Source organism: Kwoniella newhampshirensis, chromosome 13 (assembly GCF_039105145.1).
Source record: "Kwoniella newhampshirensis strain CBS 13917 chromosome 13, whole genome shotgun sequence".
NCBI lineage: Eukaryota > Fungi > Basidiomycota > Tremellomycetes > Tremellales > Cryptococcaceae > Kwoniella > Kwoniella newhampshirensis.
Window position 1 is genome coordinate 206,455 of NC_089966.1, and position 18,412 is coordinate 224,866.

Genomic DNA, 18,412 nt, shown 5'->3' on the forward strand with positions numbered 1-18,412 from the left:
TCGACTCGCGAGCTTCACCCCGCGCCGCTGAGACAAGCATATCGACCGCCAGTCCACCCCACCCTTGTCTGAGCATTCCACTCACGCACAGGTCCATTGGCCGCGCCAACATCCCGAGCGTATATCCAAACCACTTTCGAAAAATGCTTTGAGCATCTTGCTCGGAGGGATCGATGAGCCGTCCATGACGATATCGTCCCCAATTTGCAGGAGAGGCAGAACGTTGGTGATCGAGCAGCGCGCGTTCCAGATTCCGACGGGACATCGGGTCGAAGAAGCGCATAACGCTATTCATGTCAGTCAGAGGGATCGGGAAACCAGGATCAGGTGATACCTGTCTGGGATCAGTGGTCTCCGTCGTGAGACTGTCAATCAGGTATGGTGTCGGTGGTACAAGGGTGTGGTACGCGGGGGGATCCGACATCTTGTCCTAAAAGCGGATCTAAGCAGAGTATTTGGATTGGTTGTAAGACTTCAGGTTCGAGGTAGTAGCGGCCCGGGGGGATCCAGTATTATACTACTGCTTCACCTCCCTGACCGACAGTTGATGGTTTGAATGGCCGATGATCGCATCTTGGCAAATACGAGCAATCTGCTATTCGATTGCACATCGAGCAGGCCATACGAGACGCACGATCAAAGGTCGGTGCGTGGTCTTCAACCACAACGAAAGGATGGCGGTTTTGTAACGTGTTTGATTGGATCAAAAGACATCCTTTCTCATTCCTTGGTCGACTAGTGCTCCAACTGACATCGAGGGAGTTGACCGATTTTCGTGGTTTATATATTCCTATAGTCACACAAAATCAGGATACTCACACCATGAAAGCCCATAGACGACCACCAAACCCACTAATCGTACCAGCTCGTCACAACGTATCGTCCTACGCCATCAATGACGTCGAAACAGTCATCGAAGCCCCTACTCCGCTGATTTAGAGCTAGTGCCCTGTCTTTTATACAATCCCTATCCTTTTGCAACGAAGTGCAAGATCCGTCCACAGGGATGCTTGCCAACGTTAAGGATCAACAGTCAGATCGTCATGTGTGTATGCATAGCGTGCTCGAGAGGAGTCGAAGCGATGCTCCTTGCGCGAACGTTATGTATGGCGGGATGACTCTGTATGCCACAAGTTGGATAGGCGCGTATCGCCGTTTGTGTGGGATGAGGTTGAAGTAGCATGTATTCTCGGTGACAATGCATCATACAGGGTATCGCAGCACCGTACATCGCACCGTACATCTGCCATCAACACAGGAGAGTCAGAGCCCCTTTACCATCATCGCGCGACTCTTGCATGATAACCAAACCAAGCACAACGCAGTCATGACTCGAGACAGATACTAGGACCACCACCGCCGCAAGTGCATCACAAAGCCCCAACCGATCGAAGCGAAGACGGCAGCAGCACTTACTCCATTTGGCCGACCCTGAAACTCCCATCTCTCTCCCCTTTCGACTACTGATATCCCGTCGGAGCGTGACATCACCTCCATCAACACGCCCACCCTCCCTCAATCCATCGACCTCGGCCCACTCCTGCAGACCTCGTCACATACACATCTGGCCAGAGCGTCCTGGGCGTGTAGCGATCAGATTGGGCATCTGCTTCCCGCGTGTGGTTGATCGAATCAAGAGCGAACCAACCTCGATGACTTCGTTCAATCCTTTACCGGCTCACGTGCAGGCAGCTCAAGACCAATTCTCGGGAGGGGTACCTACACCCACCTATATGGGGATGGTGGACACGGGCGCTCAGTGGGATTACATTATCGGGAAAGACGGGCGAAGGAGGTGAGTGTCGACTTCCATGTCACTTTCCGATTCGAAGTCCTGTTTGGGAGCATTGATGAGGATCCGCTATCTGTCTGACACTGACTCTGACACAGTCGGACACCTTCACGGTCACCACATCGATCAGCTACAGCACCGCCAGGTCATACACCATCCAACCTATCATACTCGATCGACCCTTCCGGTCCATCCACATCCCACGGGGTCCCGATGACACCTCCAGGCGGTTTCCCCTCTTCTGCTCCTCAAGAACCAACCATTGACGAAGAAGCTGCAGCGGCAGTCGTCTCTCGTAGTGTGCGAGCACAGCAGGCCAATGGCATTGAAGGTAGGAATGGAGGCAGCTCTTCCAAGAACGGGAAAAGTCGAACAAGGATGGTAGGAGACTGGCAATTACAGAAGACATTGGGAGCGGGAAGTATGGGCAAGGTGAAGCTGGCAACCAATGTGGTGACGAAGGAAAAGGTGAGTTTCACGCTCGTCAGCAGTGTGATATCGCTCACCGGTATCACCTCAGTGCGCCGTCAAGATCATCCCTCGGTACTCTGATGCTACGAGAAGAGAAGAACCTCGGACAGCCGAGGACCTGGAGAAACAGCGACAAAAGGATGAATCGAAGGAGATCCGAACCATCCGTGAAGCCCACATTTCCCTCCTTCTACACCATCCATACATATGCGGCATGCGTGAATTCATCTCACATCAAAATCACCACTACATGGTCTTCGAGTTCATCGACGGTGGTCAGATGCTCGATTACATCATCTCACACGGTCGACTGCGGGAGAGGGCAGCGAGGAAGTTCGCAAGACAAATCGGCTCGGCACTGGACTACTGTCATCACAACTCGATTGTTCATCGCGATCTCAAGATAGAGAATATATTGATATCGAAAAATGGAAACATCAAGATTATCGATTTCGGTCTTTCCAATCTCTACGCCCCTTCCCGACACCTTTCGACCTTTTGTGGTTCCCTCTACTTTGCTGCCCCAGAACTGCTCAACGCCAAAGTTTACACCGGTCCAGAAGTCGACGTCTGGTCCTTCGGTATCGTTCTCTACGTTTTAGTCTGCGGCAAAGTCCCCTTCGATGACCAGTCTATGCCTGCATTGCATGCGAAGATCAAAAGGGGAATCGTCGAATACCCTTCCTGGCTCAGCGCCGAGTGTAAATCACTACTCAGCCGGATGCTGGTCACCAATCCTGCAGAGCGAGCGAACCTGACCGAAGTCCTCAGTCATCCATTCATGACCAAGGGATACGACGGACCGCCAGACTCATATCTCATCTATCGAGAACCGCTTCGGGCAGAAGAGCTAGATTGGGAGGTCATCAATATGATGAAGGGTTTCACTTTCGGTGCTCCCGAGACTATTCTCGAAGACCTTCGAGCGGTGCTCACGTCTGAAGCATACCTCGCTTGCGTGGCGGCATGGGAAGCTCGACGTGACAAGAAGCGTGGACCGGGTGCTTCAACATCAAGTATGACATTGAGCGATATGAGCGAGTCACCAAAGAAAAAGCGATTCAGTGGATTCGATTTCAAGAAGAAACTGTTCAAGGAGGACAAGAAGGTCGAAGAGCAGACCGCGCTAGAAAGGGATACGTCGGACCCTACTCGAGGTTTTGACCCTCTCATATCGATTTACTTCCTCGCCCGAGAAAAGATGGAGAGGGAGAAGGTTTACGGGAGGGGTCATTTCGCTTCGTCTCAATTATCCGTTGACACGCACGCCAGTACAGGCTACGGCATGCCGGTACCGCTTCTCCAAGCGCCTCCTTCAAGTCACGCTATCGGCTACGATACTCCTCGCGATTCCGATTACTCCCCTCAACCGAGAATCCGAACCGAAGAAGTACCTAACCCTGTTATGCAGCATCCAAGCATGGATCGCGAACAGTCACAAATTGCAGATGTACCTACAGCTCACCGACGACAACCGTCTCTGAGCCAACCACCGCTTCCCACCAGTCCACTCCAGCCAAGTCCAATTGACAGAGGTGAAGAGGGACTGACGAAGAAATTCAGCATGCTCGGACGAGGACCACGATTCCCTTCCGCCCAGCGATCTCGAAACGAGGTAACTGCATCACCCTCTATGCCGATCCCTAACAACTCGGACCACCGACGAGCAACGACTGCTACGGAGAAGAGTTCCAAACATGACAGGAGAGTGTCTGTAGGAAGCTTTACCAATTCCATGAGCAAGGCTAGCGGCCTTGTTCGAAGATCGTCACAACGAGAACGTAAACCAGTTTCTCCTCCTGATGGGGGCTGGCTCCATTCTCCAAAAGAATCGGATGAACATCGCGCCGAGCCTTCCCCATTGCCTCCACCCACACCGGAACCTGAACTCGTGGAAGAACCCCATTCAAACGGTGATGTCAAGCCCAGCTACCTCAAGGGGATCTTCTCGGTGTCAACGACGTCGACGAAACCCGCGAACGTATTGCTCAGAGATATATCCACGGTCCTGGATCGGATTGGCATCAAGCATCGATCTGTACGAGGAGGTTTCGAGTGTGTCCATGTGCCGAGTATCGATTTAGCTAGTGTAGTCAATGGCGACGAAGCAAGCACGAGTCTATCAAGTGTTGCTCCACCACCACCTCCCTCTTCGACCAAGCGAAAACCATCCCTCAGACGTAAGAACAGCAAGGTAGCGATCAATGGCGGCGGAGCGAATGGTACTTCGACGACAGGTCCATCTAGTAGAGGTCCTAGTCCGGGCCCCGGCAGAGTTTTGCAGGGAAACTCGAGCGGGACAGTCAGTGGGGGTGAAATGACTGCGTCTACGCCTGTGACGCCGGCGAGAGGGAGAGTGATAGGTGCAGCTGGAGCAGGACCGGGAGAAGAAGATGAAATTGATGCCTGGGCATTTGCACAAGCCGGAGGAGCGGGCAGCAATCTCATAGTCCGATTCGAGATATTTGTGGTCAAGGTGAGTCAAATCTCGTCCATTAATTTAAACCAAGATAGCAACTGACTGATCGTTGCGCAGGTCCCGGTTCTCCCGTTGCACGGCATACAATTCAGGAGAGTAGGAGGGGACGGATGGCAATATCAGATGTTGGCCAAGGCGATCCTTCGAGAGATGAGGTTGTGAGCCGAGACGGGAGATGCGATGTCTCGTCCAAAACGGCGATGAGGGATCCGAAAGAAGGAAGGTCCTTGAGGGTTGAGAAGAGTAGAAACACTTGTGTATAAATGTTTCGTCTGTTGTCCTGGTCCACATAGATCCAGGTGGATAGCTTCACAATACTTGTGCGATAGGTTGATTACCATTTGCGTCAAACAGTGAACCTGGAGTGCCATTCAGGTCTGCTTGAAAGAGATGATAGGTGTGGAGAGTAAAGAGAAGACGAGGATGTAATGAGTTATTTGTCATGACCCTACACTTTGCTTTGTCGGGTCTCTTCGCCGCAGCAATGTTGAACTGATCGAAGTCTCGCATCAATGGTCTAATTAAAGTCTGTGTAGTTCCAATGTCGCATTGCACAGAGTATCGACATAGGCCAACTCGACAATGCGTACTCCAGGTTGTCACAGCGCCGAATAGACTGGTAATCATCAGGCCCGACGCGAGACATGGACGAGTGAATTACAACAGTATGAGTTCGCAACGATCTGATCCCAAGAATTAGTCCGAGACATGACTAGATTGATAGCAGTAGTGATCACATTACCCGAGACTATCGTTTGTTCGTGATGCAGAGTGTCTCTAAGTGATTGTTGTTTTTCTACTACATCTGATCCATCAAGATTGCTTAGTCGCAGGATATTCTGAGCTAGATCAGATCCTGAGAGGGCGCAGATGCCGCTTGGCCTCGGACCCTTCTTCAAGTGCTTCCCGAGATCTGTAATGGACTGTCTTTCCATGCACATAAGTTTTTCCCCTTCAAGATCTCCTAATGAGAGATCGACGAGAACGCGCAAGATGGATCTTACGGTGTTTTGGCGTAATCAGACTGCTCAGATCATACTGCTGAGTCGCGATCAAAGTCTATTGCATTTTCATCCGGGGTATGCTCTTGTTTCCATCTGAGCGATTACATGAACATAAATCAAATCATCACCACTAATCGGCCAGGTCCCCGTCGTCCCTTATCCCGTTGACCTGTGTGGCATCAGATCATCATCCTTGTATCTGGGCGAAGAACGCCTGTGAGCCTTTCATACCTGCGGTATCATTCTAGGTTTGTCACTCGTGCCTCGATAAACGGGTAAGTTATCCAAAGGGTCATCATCATCATTCCCCATCTCCTCAAGAGGTGGTGCTGCTGCTGCTGCTGCTGCTGCAAGGTTGAAGCGCGACCTGATGACCCGTGCTCTGGCAGGCCTCGATCAGTCCGCTGTTTTCCTGGATACCGTATGGATCACTTGATTGGTACAGGCTAAAAGGAGCAGGCGACAGGGCAACAATGATTGCGACTAGGGCTTCAATGCCGTGAAAGGAAAAGCTGAGCGGATAGAATACCGCCGAAGACCGCCCAGGTGCAGTGACAATGATCCTAGTTATGTAACTTCAGGTAAGGACCCAAGATATGGCTTCGTGGTGAGCTAGTCGCAATGTAGATAGATGCTGTGCGATTGCTTGCTTACTTACTCCTGCTGTGTCTTGTTCGTACATTGGGTCACAGTGAGGCTAGCTTGTTTCCGTCTAGAACGTGCTACGATCACGACTCTTAGCCAAGCCACAACGTCGTCCCCCTAGGCCTTTCGTTTTCCTGCCGATCTGCACATTCCGACTACCGTGACAAAGCCTTCTCCTTCGTCCCTTCATATGGATCCAAATTCCACACCAGCCCGACCCGGAGACCATCACCTCATTCTTCCCATACGCGACCTCCCTGCCAGTTCGACGGAAACTGAACGGCGTCGAACAACCTCCACACCCCCCACACCAGTGCCCCACTCTTCCGTAGCCATGCGACCCACAGCATCGGACAACGGGATCAGTGGGATCGGAGTGGGCGGCGGTAGTCCACGACGTGGTAACTCCTTGCGACGTAAACCTGTTCCGACCTTACACATGCCTCAACCATTACCCGCCTCGAGCTCCAGCTCGGCGTATCCCCTTCCGAACGACAGATTGCCCTCCAACCATCCTTTCGCCAGGCCGCAACCATCGCCTACTGGCTCTATGAGCAGTGCTCGGACGGGCAAGTTGGAAGTTCCTTCGGGTCTGGGAACTCCCTCAGGTTCAGGAAGTCGAAGATGGACACCGGAGGACCTCGGATCTCGCAGAACACCACCTCCGCCACCACAACCACCACCGGCACCACCACCACAAAGGAAAACAGTGAACAATGCCGCTGCACCAGCAATCCCACCTAGAAACGCTAGTCGGGGGCAACCGCAGGAATTGGAGGAGGCCTATTCTCGTTCATCTACACCTGGTCTCTCGGTGGAAGGTTCGGCACCGGCCAGAAGGGGAAGGACTGATGACGATGTTTCGATCGTTTCCAACCCCTTTGGACGACAGCAACAATTACAGCCTGAACAAGCTTTACAAGCGCGATTGGTGTCTCTGTCATTGGACAGACCGCTCCCTCCTCTCCCAAACAATGGCCAGGAAACTGACCCGGCGGACGTACGCGAAAGATCTGAGCACTTTGATCATCGACATCGTCGTCGAAGATCCGTCTCGGCAGACTCTCCAGTCCTTCCTACGACTCCGCGTGATCCGCGTTCGGAAACATGGGACATCGCCCACGAGATCAATGTCCTCGATCCTGGGATCGCACCTCCCAACAGCGTCAAAATGAGTCGCGAGGCCTCGTCAGGTCGAGCAAAGTTGTTCCGCAAGGACACGCATACACTCACCGAGAAGGATAAGGGCAAGTCAGGCAAGAGCGGCTTGTCGAACGAAGCGACCAAGAAGGGGTCGAAGAAAGATGCCAACGTCATCGGGCTGGAGGAAGAGGAATTTGATGTGGATAGGATACCTTCAAAGAGAAGGTTATGGGAAGCGGGGACTTGTTTCCTCAAAGATGAAGACGGAAAACTGGTCTGCTTTGGCGATTTCTTCCCCAGGTCGAATGTCACCGTCCCCTTGACTCCCACGACGCTGAATGATAAGCAGAATCCTGCGACTCGAGATACATCACAACGAGCGCCGATTCCATCTTCAGCAACGGAGAAGACTTTTTCCGAGGGGCAACAGCCCAAGACCAACTCGAACGTCGATGTTCCCAGAGCCACTTCTGACATCGCCAAACCTACTCCGAAGACTGTCATTTTCTTCATCCGCCATTTCTGGTGTGGTCAATGTCAAGACTACACATTCGCCTCTCTGTCTCTACTCGATCCTGTCGCCCTCGAAAAAGCGGGCATCAGAGTGATCATCATCTCCAATGGGAGCTGGAAAATCATCAAGACGTACAAGAGATTGTTCAAGTGTCCTTTCCCGATATACGTGGATGGTCCGAGGAGATTATATCAGCTCATGGGGTGAGCTCATTCACATCTCTTCAATTCTGGGTGAAACGCAAAGCCCAGCGAGCTGACTCCCTCGTCGGTACTTTTTTTTGCAGGATGACAAAGATGACAAATGATTTCGGACCATTGTTCAGAGGACGTGCAGCATATCATCAACGTGCTGTTCCCGGTCAACTGGTCCAGAGTCTCACAGTAAGTCCCAAACGAACGAAGAACTCCCACGCAGGGATGTCCAGCTCTCAGGATGGAAAGTCATTTGGCTGACACTTATGCCATCAGAACATATTCCGCATGCCATTGGCCAATCCTGGTACCTTGACTCAATTGGGAGGAGAATTCATCCTGTCCCCGGGTTGGAACTGCGATTTCGCTCATCGAATGAGCACTACATCCGGTCAGTGTCTCGCTCTCTGACCCTTTGTACATACGTCCATGAGCATAATCAATAGCTGACCAACCTTACCGATTTCAGACCACATGGAAGCGCCGGACGTACTCCGTTTGGCGGGATGCGCCCACCCTACGAAATCGGAGGTGTCAGCGGTAGAGCTAGCTGAGTCGCAGAGGGAAGAATTGGAGAGATTAGAGACGGAGATGCAGGAATGGAGAGATAGCAGGAATTCGGAACTGGAGCGGTCAGTACTTTCAATCCATACGCAATGTCAATTCCTCAATGGGTCATACCCAAATACCGCTAACAAAAGACAGCTGCTGATGAACGTTGTTTCCTGCCAGAATTCAAAAGAAGAAAGCTGCCAGACGCGGTATACCTTACAAACCCTCTCGACACAACTCGCAGATCAGTCTCAGCATGGATGTCGACGCGGAGCTGGATCATTTAGACGAAGATTCCGCTGAAATGGTCAGTGAGAGGACAGAAGCGGATGCTCCCTGGGTTGAAGAACAAGAACAGTTTCAGGTGGACAAAGATGAGTTGGATGCTAGGTTTGAGAGAGTGATGAGGGAAGAAGAAGAGAGGGCTAAAGAGAGAGTAGCTGCAGGGGAGTTGATGTTGACTAGAGATAGACGCGATCTATGAGTTCAGGTCGAGCGGGATGGTTGAACATACGGAGGAGCTGGTGTCTGCACATCAAAGTCAGTGATCGTTTGTAAGACAAATTGGTTGTAGAGAGGTATCAGTGATTGCAAGATTTTGATTTGAGATGGGATCTACATGCGAAACCATTCCATGCAATTGTCTTTGTAAGCATCATGAGAGCGAGTAAAATTGCGAACTAGGTCGTCGCAGAACCGCAGATTTGATGCCCCCGACCAACGCAAATGGAAAAGTGCAGTCTCGAGACACACCTGACTCCTCAGTGACATGCTCTCATCTAAACCTATATCGACTAAACTTTGATCTCCGTTGGTCCGTCCAAACTTACTTCCTCCAACTCCTCTTCTAAACCTTTCCCTTTATTTAGCGTTCGTCCTTCTCGTTCGAACGATTCGCGCGCATTTGCATCGTGCCCTGTAATCGTAGTAGGACTCGTTGAAATCTGTTCATCAGCCGTCACAGGGCTGAGACTTCGGGCTGTCCTATCATCCAAGAGACCATCTTGACTATCCGTTGAAACGACGCTCGATTCTCGCTCTGTTCTCGAAGTAGGTCGTCTTTGTTCGCCTCGAATGACGGAACGTTCCTTCTCTTCCTCCGGGGCAAAAGATCGCACCGTCGAATCGGGTTGATTGACTGCTACAGGAGGCCGTCGGATAGCTGAAGTCGCGGCAACAATAGAAGGAGGTACGCTAATTGATCCTTCCGGTGTCCGAAGGGCTGCCCTTGGTGTTTGCTCGGTTTGCGACGAGGTCCCATCGAAGGACGCTTCGCGCGACAGTGGAGACGGGGTTCGCGATTGAAGAAGGACCGGGCTCCGTCGGTGTTCCAATCCAGCCATCGCCAAGCGTTCCTCTTCTCTTTGTTTGTCCATGTCAAATTCGTTCATCTTTGGTGATCCAAATCGCTCCGCCTTCCCGCCTTCCAGATCAATATCCACCATTTCCGATTCTTGGCTGTTCCGATAAGCCCGACGATTCGCCGAGCCAGCACTTGTATCCAGATTCATCACCCACCCTCCTCGTAGACCCGATCGCTCAGCCTGTGAGATTGCTGCCATCGCTTGGACGTCGGCGCGGGTGGGGAGATCAATAGGTGAAGGAGCGGGAGCGAGTTCTCGTTTGCGAATGCGCGGCGGTGATCGACTTGGCGGTGAGAGATAGCCAGAGGTGGAGGTCGAGGACTTTAAAGGATGATCAAAGGTTGTGTTGATCGGAGTAATGACTCGGACTGGGGACGGCACGGGATGTCGAATTTTGGGAATGGGAGGTTGGTCTGGGGACGAAGGTGGGAGAAGGACGTCGGAATCGCGTGGCACAGGAGTTCCAGGAGCTGCCGGGATTTGTGGAGAACCAAGAACTACGACGAGTCAGTCTGCTCTCCAAGGATGACCACGAATTGAGTCAGCTCACCTGGTATTTCCACTTGCGCCGCGCTCTCCCCCACTCGCATCCCGATGCCTAATCCATCCAGCGCCTTCTCCTTGCCCTTTCCGCCGAGGCCGGCCAATCTTCTCGCCTCATCCATGCCCTTTTCGATCTCAGCGACGTCGAGACCTAAGCCCAAACCTTCCCATCTTCGCACGCTCTTGTCCCACCAAGCCTCCAGTACGTTCCAACCTCGATATTCTCCCGCGAGGCGTAGCCCTTTACCCGACTCTCCATATGACGCTCCTCCGTTGTAACTGCTATAGCCAACTTCTTCCTCCTCGTCAGATGAATTGGACTTCTCCACCTCCCATCCTTCACCACTCTCCAATTCCTCGACGAATGCCGCAAGCCACTTGCCCCATCCCCCCTCACCATCACCTCGCCAAAGGACGCATTTCCTATCGAAGTCCCTGCCAAAAACAATGACTTGTCCCCAGTAGCCATCGGATCCAGGATCGAGATCAACACCAACATAGTTGCCGGTTCTGTCGCTTAAAAGTGGGATCCAACCTCGGCAAGCGTATACAGTCTTGATCCAACTGGGAGGAACACTGGCCATCGTTGCGAGGACTGCCGGGTTACTGCCAGCCATGGGGTCATGTTCCGCTTGTCGCCAAAAGGCCCATTCTCTCATGACCTCTTCTAAGGGCAAAAAGTGTAAACCATAGAATAGACCGCCAGATCCGGATACACTGCCAGCAGCTTCGAGGTCTTGCCCATCCGCCACCAATAAGGACTCTCTTACAGCGCGGGGGAGTGGGGATCCGAGTTCAGCCTCGAACGCGGCCAGGAGGTGTGGGTTGACGGGTCCGTTGAGAGTTTCGAGAAGCTCGGGGAAGGAGTCAGCGAGAGTGTTGCGAAGGCGATGAAACGAATGTATGAGGGGTGGGAAATAGGACGGGGAAGTTGGGCTGTGTGAAGCATCGTTATTGTAAGCAAGTGAACGTCGGCAAATGTAAGAATGAAAAAGTACTGACAAGGAGTCCTTGTTGTTTGGCGGATATATACCATATGCCGTGCTCCCTCTTCGACTGGGTCCAGGTGATGACGAAGCGCTATCGACCTGAGGCTAGTAAGTCATTCCAACATTAGCCGTATGATACTACTTGGTCCATCCCCTGCTCAACACTCACGATGTTTCCTCCGTAACCATTACCATTGGCATATCTTGTCCCCACGCCTGTTGTCGTCGGCAAACTGAACGCGTCGATTGTTGAGTTCATCACGGACCGCCGGTTAGCATGTCGAGACGAAGATGGAGCGCCGTTGTTGCTTCCACCAGAGAAGAAGTTTGATATTGATCGGAACAAAGGCATGATCAACGGTTTGATCCTTGCTGTCTATCTGTCGAGGAGCGATGAATATGACTGCGGAGTGTGCGAAAACTGAAGGAAATCGTGAAGATTGACTATGTGATCCGGAGTGAGCTTGACGGTCGCAGCTAGGATTGCCGAGACGACACAACTCACGAAGAATGGAGTCAACGAACCCAATCACTCATATGATAGTAGCTACCCGATATATCTAAAGATCACGACCTCTATCGCCTTGTTCTTCCGCCGATTCGCTTCAACAGAATCCCCCACTCCCTTTCCCTATTTATCTGACAGATTCCCCGAGCTCGCAGCTGCAAAGGCGATGAGAGGATGGAGGTGTTGCTCTCAACAAGCTTGTCACGATTTCGTGAAGAGCATGCTAGGAGCGCTATGATGAGATGCAGATGACTGACAGTAATTAGAAAGTGAAGTGTAACACTTGTGCGACAGAGAGAGGGAGAGCGAGAAGGTGCAAGGACGAGACGCGCCCCTCGTGTTCACAGTAATATTACGTAATGCAGCCGTTGTTGGTGCCATCTCCTTTCGCCGGCTCCTGCTGTTCAGGTAGAATATCGCTGTGACTCGCAACATCTCAAGTGTCAGGTCACAAGCACGAAGTCGATGGGACAGCGAGGGGAGACTTGGGCCAAGCATCAATCTTTAGGCTTCTCTCCAGGATCGCAATGGCCACCTCTTGATGACATAACAATCGTTTCGTTCATGCGTGAACAATCTCATCCGGCCTTCATCTCGCTATCACAAATATCGCTTCAATCACCAACACTCTAGGCTCTATGTGACTCTATAAGTCTAACCGAGTACAGCCTTCATCTCGTCCCAGATGCAAGCAGCCGCTACTTGACCACCAGAGGACTGATGATCTTTGGTCACAATAGCGCTAATCTCCCTGGCTCGCTCACGGTATCGGATAGCTTGGGAATCGTCCTTCTGCCTTCCCATGACCGCAAGAAGGGCCTCGGTAAACTCTGGCAGGGAGTTCCCTGGGCTACAGCAACCACTGTGAGCTCTGAACCGTTTGAGCGGCGAGATGGGTTTAGGTACTTACGCGGACCTTTTGTTACCCCATAGTCCAATCCCGAAATGTTCAGCTCGGTTCGCAAAGTCGTAGCAGTCGAGCCAAGCAGGCATAACAATTTGAGGCACACCCATACTGCCATACACCGTCCGTCAACCAGTGTCTCCATCATACCGACGGAGGATGTACAGGATGTAACGTGATCCCGGGACTTACGCGAGAGCTTCGTGGTAAGAATTACTTCCTCCGTGGTGGACATAGCAACCGATCAGACCGCTTTCGAGCAAAGACAGTTGATCCATCTGGACCCAGTCGACGATGATGAGTCTGTCCTTGACCTCTTCAATTCCCTGAAGCTCGTAGTCTCCCCATTTCCTCAATTTCCAGATGACCTGGACGTCCTTTCGTTTATCCAGGAGTACTCGTATGGCCGCGAGCATAGTCTCTGCATACCTCTTTGTAGCCTTGAAGTGCGAGCCAAGGGAGATAAACACCACAGAGTTCTCCGACGCCCCCGCAGGTAGGAGGGTTGAGCGCAGCTTGTGGTCGACCTGCTCGAAAGGCTTGTAATCGTGCAAGATGGGTCCACAACAAGCGATGGAGTTCGGAAAGACGGCGGGAATCTCGACCTCGGGCGTAGACATACAAAGCACTTTATTGCAAGTATCGAATTCGAGGGGATGGATGAACATGGGGAGCGGCCCCGGATATCCAGCAGCGTTACGAGCTTTGACCAGCGCTTTCGATCGTCGATCGAAGAAAGTCAACCAGATAAGAGGGAATAGAGTGCAGAAGACGTTGATTGGATAAAGATACCAAGCCACAGGAAAGGTATAGCCAGTTCCACACCTATGGTCTGGATCAGTTCCATAGATCTGGAAACTGTTTGGAAGACACTCACGCTGCCCACTTGAAAGTCGCCAAGCCTTGAACGGCAGCGCCAACTTCTCTAATGGTGTTGGGACTAAGGACGACGAACGGCCGCTTTGACGCAATCAGAGCATCTTTAGCCGCGTCTAGAAGACTGTCGATCGCCACCAATGTTGGATTGAGTTCCGCCAGGAGTCGCTCAATATCCCTCGCAGTGTCAAGATAGTCTTGGGGACTCTCGGGGTGCATGACAGAGAAGATAGCGGTGAAAGCTCTGAGGCAACCGATCATTCCAGGAGGTTGACTGACCATTCCAAGATTCACTGCAGCAGTGACACTATGAGCGCCGGCAGCCAACGATGAAGACACACCAGAGAAACTGACTGCTATGGCTCGAGTCCTCGTCGCTGTCTGACCGCTTTTCGTAGTCCGCGAGCCCCTTGCCCGTGATTGGATGAAATGTGCAATCGCCCTTGACGAGGGGTCGCATCGACTCAAAGGAGCCTAGATGAAGTTCTACCTCATCCTTGTGTTCGCGGACGAGCCAATCGAGTACACTGAGATGGACGTTTGATTGACCGCGCTCGGGGCTACGAGTCGAGGTCGAGAACAGTAAGAGTCAGTCTACATACAAGTCGGATTGACCTGGCTAGGTCCGCACTCACCAGGTCAAGAAGAGCACTTTCGGTTTCGACATCCTGACAGCGAAGTCAACGGGGAGGGCATGACAGTGGCATGGTGAAAGATGATGAACACTTTGGGCGTTGAGGAAGCGGGACCACTGGAGACGGAGTCGAAGGAACTCGAGATGCGATATCAGAACGGGCATCCGGGCCGGGCATTCGGGCGTTTCATCCGTTTTCACCTGTCCATGTCTTATCTTTAGCCAGAACACCGAGTAATGCTGGGATGGCATCGCAACTTACAGATGCTCGGATTTCACTAGGCGTTCCATAAGAACATACCTATCACCGCTGCACCCAAAATATAGATAGCTTGCACGGTCCCAGAAGCATAATCTGTCTGGGGAACATCCAGCATTGGTTCCCGTTGAGCCAATAATACGACACCCAGTACCGCCAAACCCATACCCAGGAATATCCGCCCCTCGCCAAATAACACATCCTCCAAACCCCATAACAAGCTCTCACCAGTCTCAACTGCAGTCACAATGACCGGAGTCAATCCACTTTGGACTCCTGATACTGACACTTCTGCATATGGCGCTATGGTGGCTGACAATCCATAGTGCCAATCTGCATTGAGCAGACCAATCAGGAGGATCACACCAAGGATGATCATCTGGATGGCCGGCGGGTGGTATTCTGGCATAGTGTATCTTCTCTCTGGATAATCCATGATCCAGTCAATGAGGAGTGGCAGGATCAGAACAAGTAATGCAAGGAGCATATTCCAGACACGATCTGGATCAGTTGGTCCCGTGAAATTGAAGTTGATCGGTTCCCATACTTTCTCTTCCACACTTTTCAATGGTTCTTCTGTCCTTACTAGCGGAGGAGATGTCTCTGCAATTGGTTCTTCCACAACAACCTCAACAGGGGGTGAGCTTGCAACAACCTCTATGAAGGATGGGCTTTCAATGACCGCCACTGGAGGACTGCCAGGAACTGAGTCCACCACATTGGGGTTCCCATTGCCTTGTGAGTTGACATTGTTGATGTGGATCTCTGCTTTTGGTTCAGATCGTGGATTGACAACCCAATGGGGTGGCTTTGTGTTGGTTTCTGGACTGGAGACAAGCAGGGGGGGATGTTGACCAATGATTGGTTGACTGGACTCAGAGACCACTGTTGTTGTGGGACGTCCACTGAACAGACCACCAAATGGTTTGTTACCTGCTGCACCCCCAAGTAGGGATACACCACTTCCACCCAGCAATGGCCGGCTGCTGACAAGCAGGGGTTGGCCAGTCCCTCAAAAGACAGCTGGTCTTCTGCTGCTCAACATGGTTGGTACACCATTGACTAGAGACATATGACCAGACCCACCCAGAGCAAGGAGGGCAAGGATCAAGAGCCCCAGAAGGAGCATAGGACCACCCCAAGAATGTTTTGCATCCTCGTTTGCCTCCCCAGGAATAGTTGACTTCTTCTGATTCCCACCATTACCTCCTTGACTTGTATCACTGCTCCGTCTATTTGTGTCACCGGTAGACCCTTGTGGTGCCTCTCCCGGAGTGGCGCCTGATGATTTCCTCTCCTGTTGTCCTTGCTGTGTCCTCTTTCTTGCTTCCTTTTCCCGCTGCTTCCTTGCTGTCCTTTGCTCTGGTGTTTCTCCAGAATGAGGTGAAGAATCATTTGGACCTTCATCTCTCCCCAGAGTTGCATTTGGAACACCCAATTCACCCCTTCCATTCCTCCGCTCTTTATCATGTCTTTCATTGGCTTCCTGTGACAGTCTTCTTGCCCTATCCTCTGAGGTCTCTCCCTGGGGACCTGACGGAATACCCTGCTGTACTCTTCCCTCCCTTCTCTGTGCATCTCCCTTATCATTAGATTCTTGTCTGTGCCGTCGCTTCCTATCCTCTGGTGTTTCTCCTGGTGGGGCTGATGCTTGACCCTGTTGTGCTCTCTCTTCCTGACGTCTGCGATCCCTTTCTGCACTAGCTTCTCGTGCATGCCTTCTTGCTCTGTCTTTTGTTGACTCCTTTTGGTGTTGTCCCAGATCTGTTCTGTCCCTGCTGTGATTACCACCTGATGGAACCCCTTGCACTGTTGTTGAATCTTTTCCTCTATTTCCTTCCTCACTGTGTCTATGCAATCTGTTGGTGTTGCGGGGAGTTTTATCTTGTGAGTTTCTGTCACCGTTCTGGTCATGGCGGTTACTGCCTGGGGGTGGTTGAACTGCCTTGCTAGGCTTTGTGTTCTTCCCATCACTTTCTTGTCTTCTATCATCTGAGTGATGATGATGTGACCTGTGTATGTCATTATCATTACTGTTTCTCCCTCTGTTCCTATTTTCCCTTTGAGTCTCAGGGCCAGGAGTTTGTGATCTGCTTGGATTTGGTCTGCCTGGGTTGCTTGTACTCTCCTGGTTCCTACCTTTCCCAGGTGTCTGGGATCTGTGTGGATCTCTACCCTCCTGGTTCCTTTGATTGCTGTCCTTTGGATTGGCTGCCGCCGCATCTTTTTGTCTCTGCCGCCTCTCACTCCTTTCTTTGTCCCTTTTCTCATTTTCTGCTCGCCTTTGTGCTCTATCTGCATCTCCATTTCCACTGCCATTCCTGTCACTTCTTGGTTCAGGTGTCTGCAAGGTACTTGGCATTCTGCTATCTTTTGAATTTTCATTGTTTCTGTTAGACCTTCCATCACTTCGGGCATTTGTTTGTGGAGTTGGTGCATCATTGTGGTGGTTTGAGTTGTCAGATGGATCACCTGTCTTCTGTAGCTTGTCCTTCACTAAATTTGAATTTTTCCCATGTCTGTCCCTTCTGTTCCTCTCATTAGCCCTTTCCTTTTGAGTGCCTTGTCCGTCGGTGTCTACTGCTGGCCTTAAACTTCTTGGCTTTTGAGTTTCCCCTTCTTCAGGTGTGCCCTTGCCATTCTTATCTGAGCTGCCCTTGCCATTGACTTTATTGTGATTCCTCCTATCTGCATCTCCTGCTGACTGATCCCCTCTTGCTTTTTGTACATTTTTGGTACTGCTCCCTGCCCCTTTGCCACCTGCACTATCAATGTTCTTCTTTGAACTGTCCCCTGACCATCCAGCATTGAGCCCAAGGAGTATCAGCAACAACAGCAACAGTGCCAGTCCGCAGCCTGACAGGTCAACATGACTCAAAGCTGTACTTCTCCCCAGATCATCATTTATGCTGCTGTCACTTCTCTCTGTTGAATTTCTTGCTAATGGTCCCCTTCCACCTAGGCAATCTTCAGGATGAAGGTCACAGTAATGTTGCCTAATGTCAGATGGGGGAGGGTAGAAATTGGCTGGTGGAGCAATGACAACCTGTTGATTACCATTTTGGGATGCAGCAGGTGACCGTTGAGGTGGGGCTGAATAGGGAATCCACATTTCCGGATATTCATCCAAATCATCTTCTGGTTCAAGCCAGACATCTTCAATGTCAACACCTTCAAATGATGCTTCTCCAGTGTATATTGGTGGAGGTGTCTCTTCAAGATATACAGGGGGAGGGGTGGTGTCAAAGTATGATGGTGGTTGCTGATATCCCTCTGTGTATTGGTATGTTTCATCAGGACCATAGTCCATGGCACTATCATCATAGATGGGGAAGGCATCCATCCTTCAGTTGTCTGCTTGATTGGGATACAGATGAAGTGCAACAATGTCAATCAAATGTCTATGACCTTAATTTCACTGTTCACTGCTGTTGTTGTCCTTTCACAAAGTCCTTTGTAAGTGCTATACAAAGGGAAACATGATGGAACCATTGTCAACTACATGCATCAGAAACATATCAGTCCAGCCATAACATTGATC

At 51.3% G+C, this 18,412-nt stretch overlaps 5 protein-coding genes across 5 annotated transcripts; 2 read left to right on the forward strand and 3 right to left on the reverse strand.

Moving 5' to 3' along the window:
• Window positions 1–1,652: 1,652 nt before the first annotated feature.
• Window positions 1,653–4,904, forward strand: IAR55_006061 (uncharacterized protein; the record flags this gene model as incomplete). Its single annotated transcript, XM_066949148.1, has 4 exons — window positions 1,653–1,795; window positions 1,891–2,260; window positions 2,313–4,739; window positions 4,800–4,904. The coding sequence occupies 4 exons, from the start codon at window positions 1,653–1,655 to the stop codon at window positions 4,902–4,904; spliced, it is 3,045 nt and encodes a 1,014-aa protein (XP_066800156.1).
• A 1,473-nt stretch (window positions 4,905–6,377) lies between these two features.
• IAR55_006062 (uncharacterized protein) lies at window positions 6,378–9,278 on the forward strand (the record flags this gene model as incomplete). The annotated part of the gene is made up of 6 exons (XM_066949149.1): window positions 6,378–6,437; window positions 6,513–8,251; window positions 8,335–8,431; window positions 8,519–8,633; window positions 8,712–8,874; window positions 8,975–9,278. The coding sequence occupies 6 exons, from the start codon at window positions 6,378–6,380 to the stop codon at window positions 9,276–9,278; spliced, it is 2,478 nt and encodes an 825-aa protein (XP_066800157.1).
• A 310-nt stretch (window positions 9,279–9,588) lies between these two features.
• IAR55_006063 (uncharacterized protein) lies at window positions 9,589–12,042 on the reverse strand (the record flags this gene model as incomplete). The annotated part of the gene is made up of 4 exons (XM_066949150.1): window positions 9,589–10,655; window positions 10,709–11,637; window positions 11,704–11,795; window positions 11,860–12,042. The coding sequence occupies 4 exons, from the start codon at window positions 12,040–12,042 to the stop codon at window positions 9,589–9,591; spliced, it is 2,271 nt and encodes a 756-aa protein (XP_066800158.1).
• Window positions 12,043–12,852: 810 nt separating this feature from the next.
• Window positions 12,853–14,645, reverse strand: IAR55_006064 (uncharacterized protein; the record flags this gene model as incomplete). The annotated part of the gene is made up of 6 exons (XM_066949151.1): window positions 12,853–13,048; window positions 13,109–13,213; window positions 13,295–13,927; window positions 13,980–14,271; window positions 14,333–14,538; window positions 14,614–14,645. 6 exons carry the CDS (start codon window positions 14,643–14,645, stop codon window positions 12,853–12,855), a joined length of 1,464 nt encoding a protein of 487 aa, XP_066800159.1.
• Window positions 14,646–14,890: 245 nt separating this feature from the next.
• IAR55_006065 (uncharacterized protein) lies at window positions 14,891–18,214 on the reverse strand (the record flags this gene model as incomplete). Its single annotated transcript, XM_066949152.1, has 2 exons — window positions 14,891–15,807; window positions 15,958–18,214. The coding sequence occupies 2 exons, from the start codon at window positions 18,212–18,214 to the stop codon at window positions 14,891–14,893; spliced, it is 3,174 nt and encodes a 1,057-aa protein (XP_066800160.1).
• Between the last annotated feature and the right edge of the window lie 198 nt (window positions 18,215–18,412).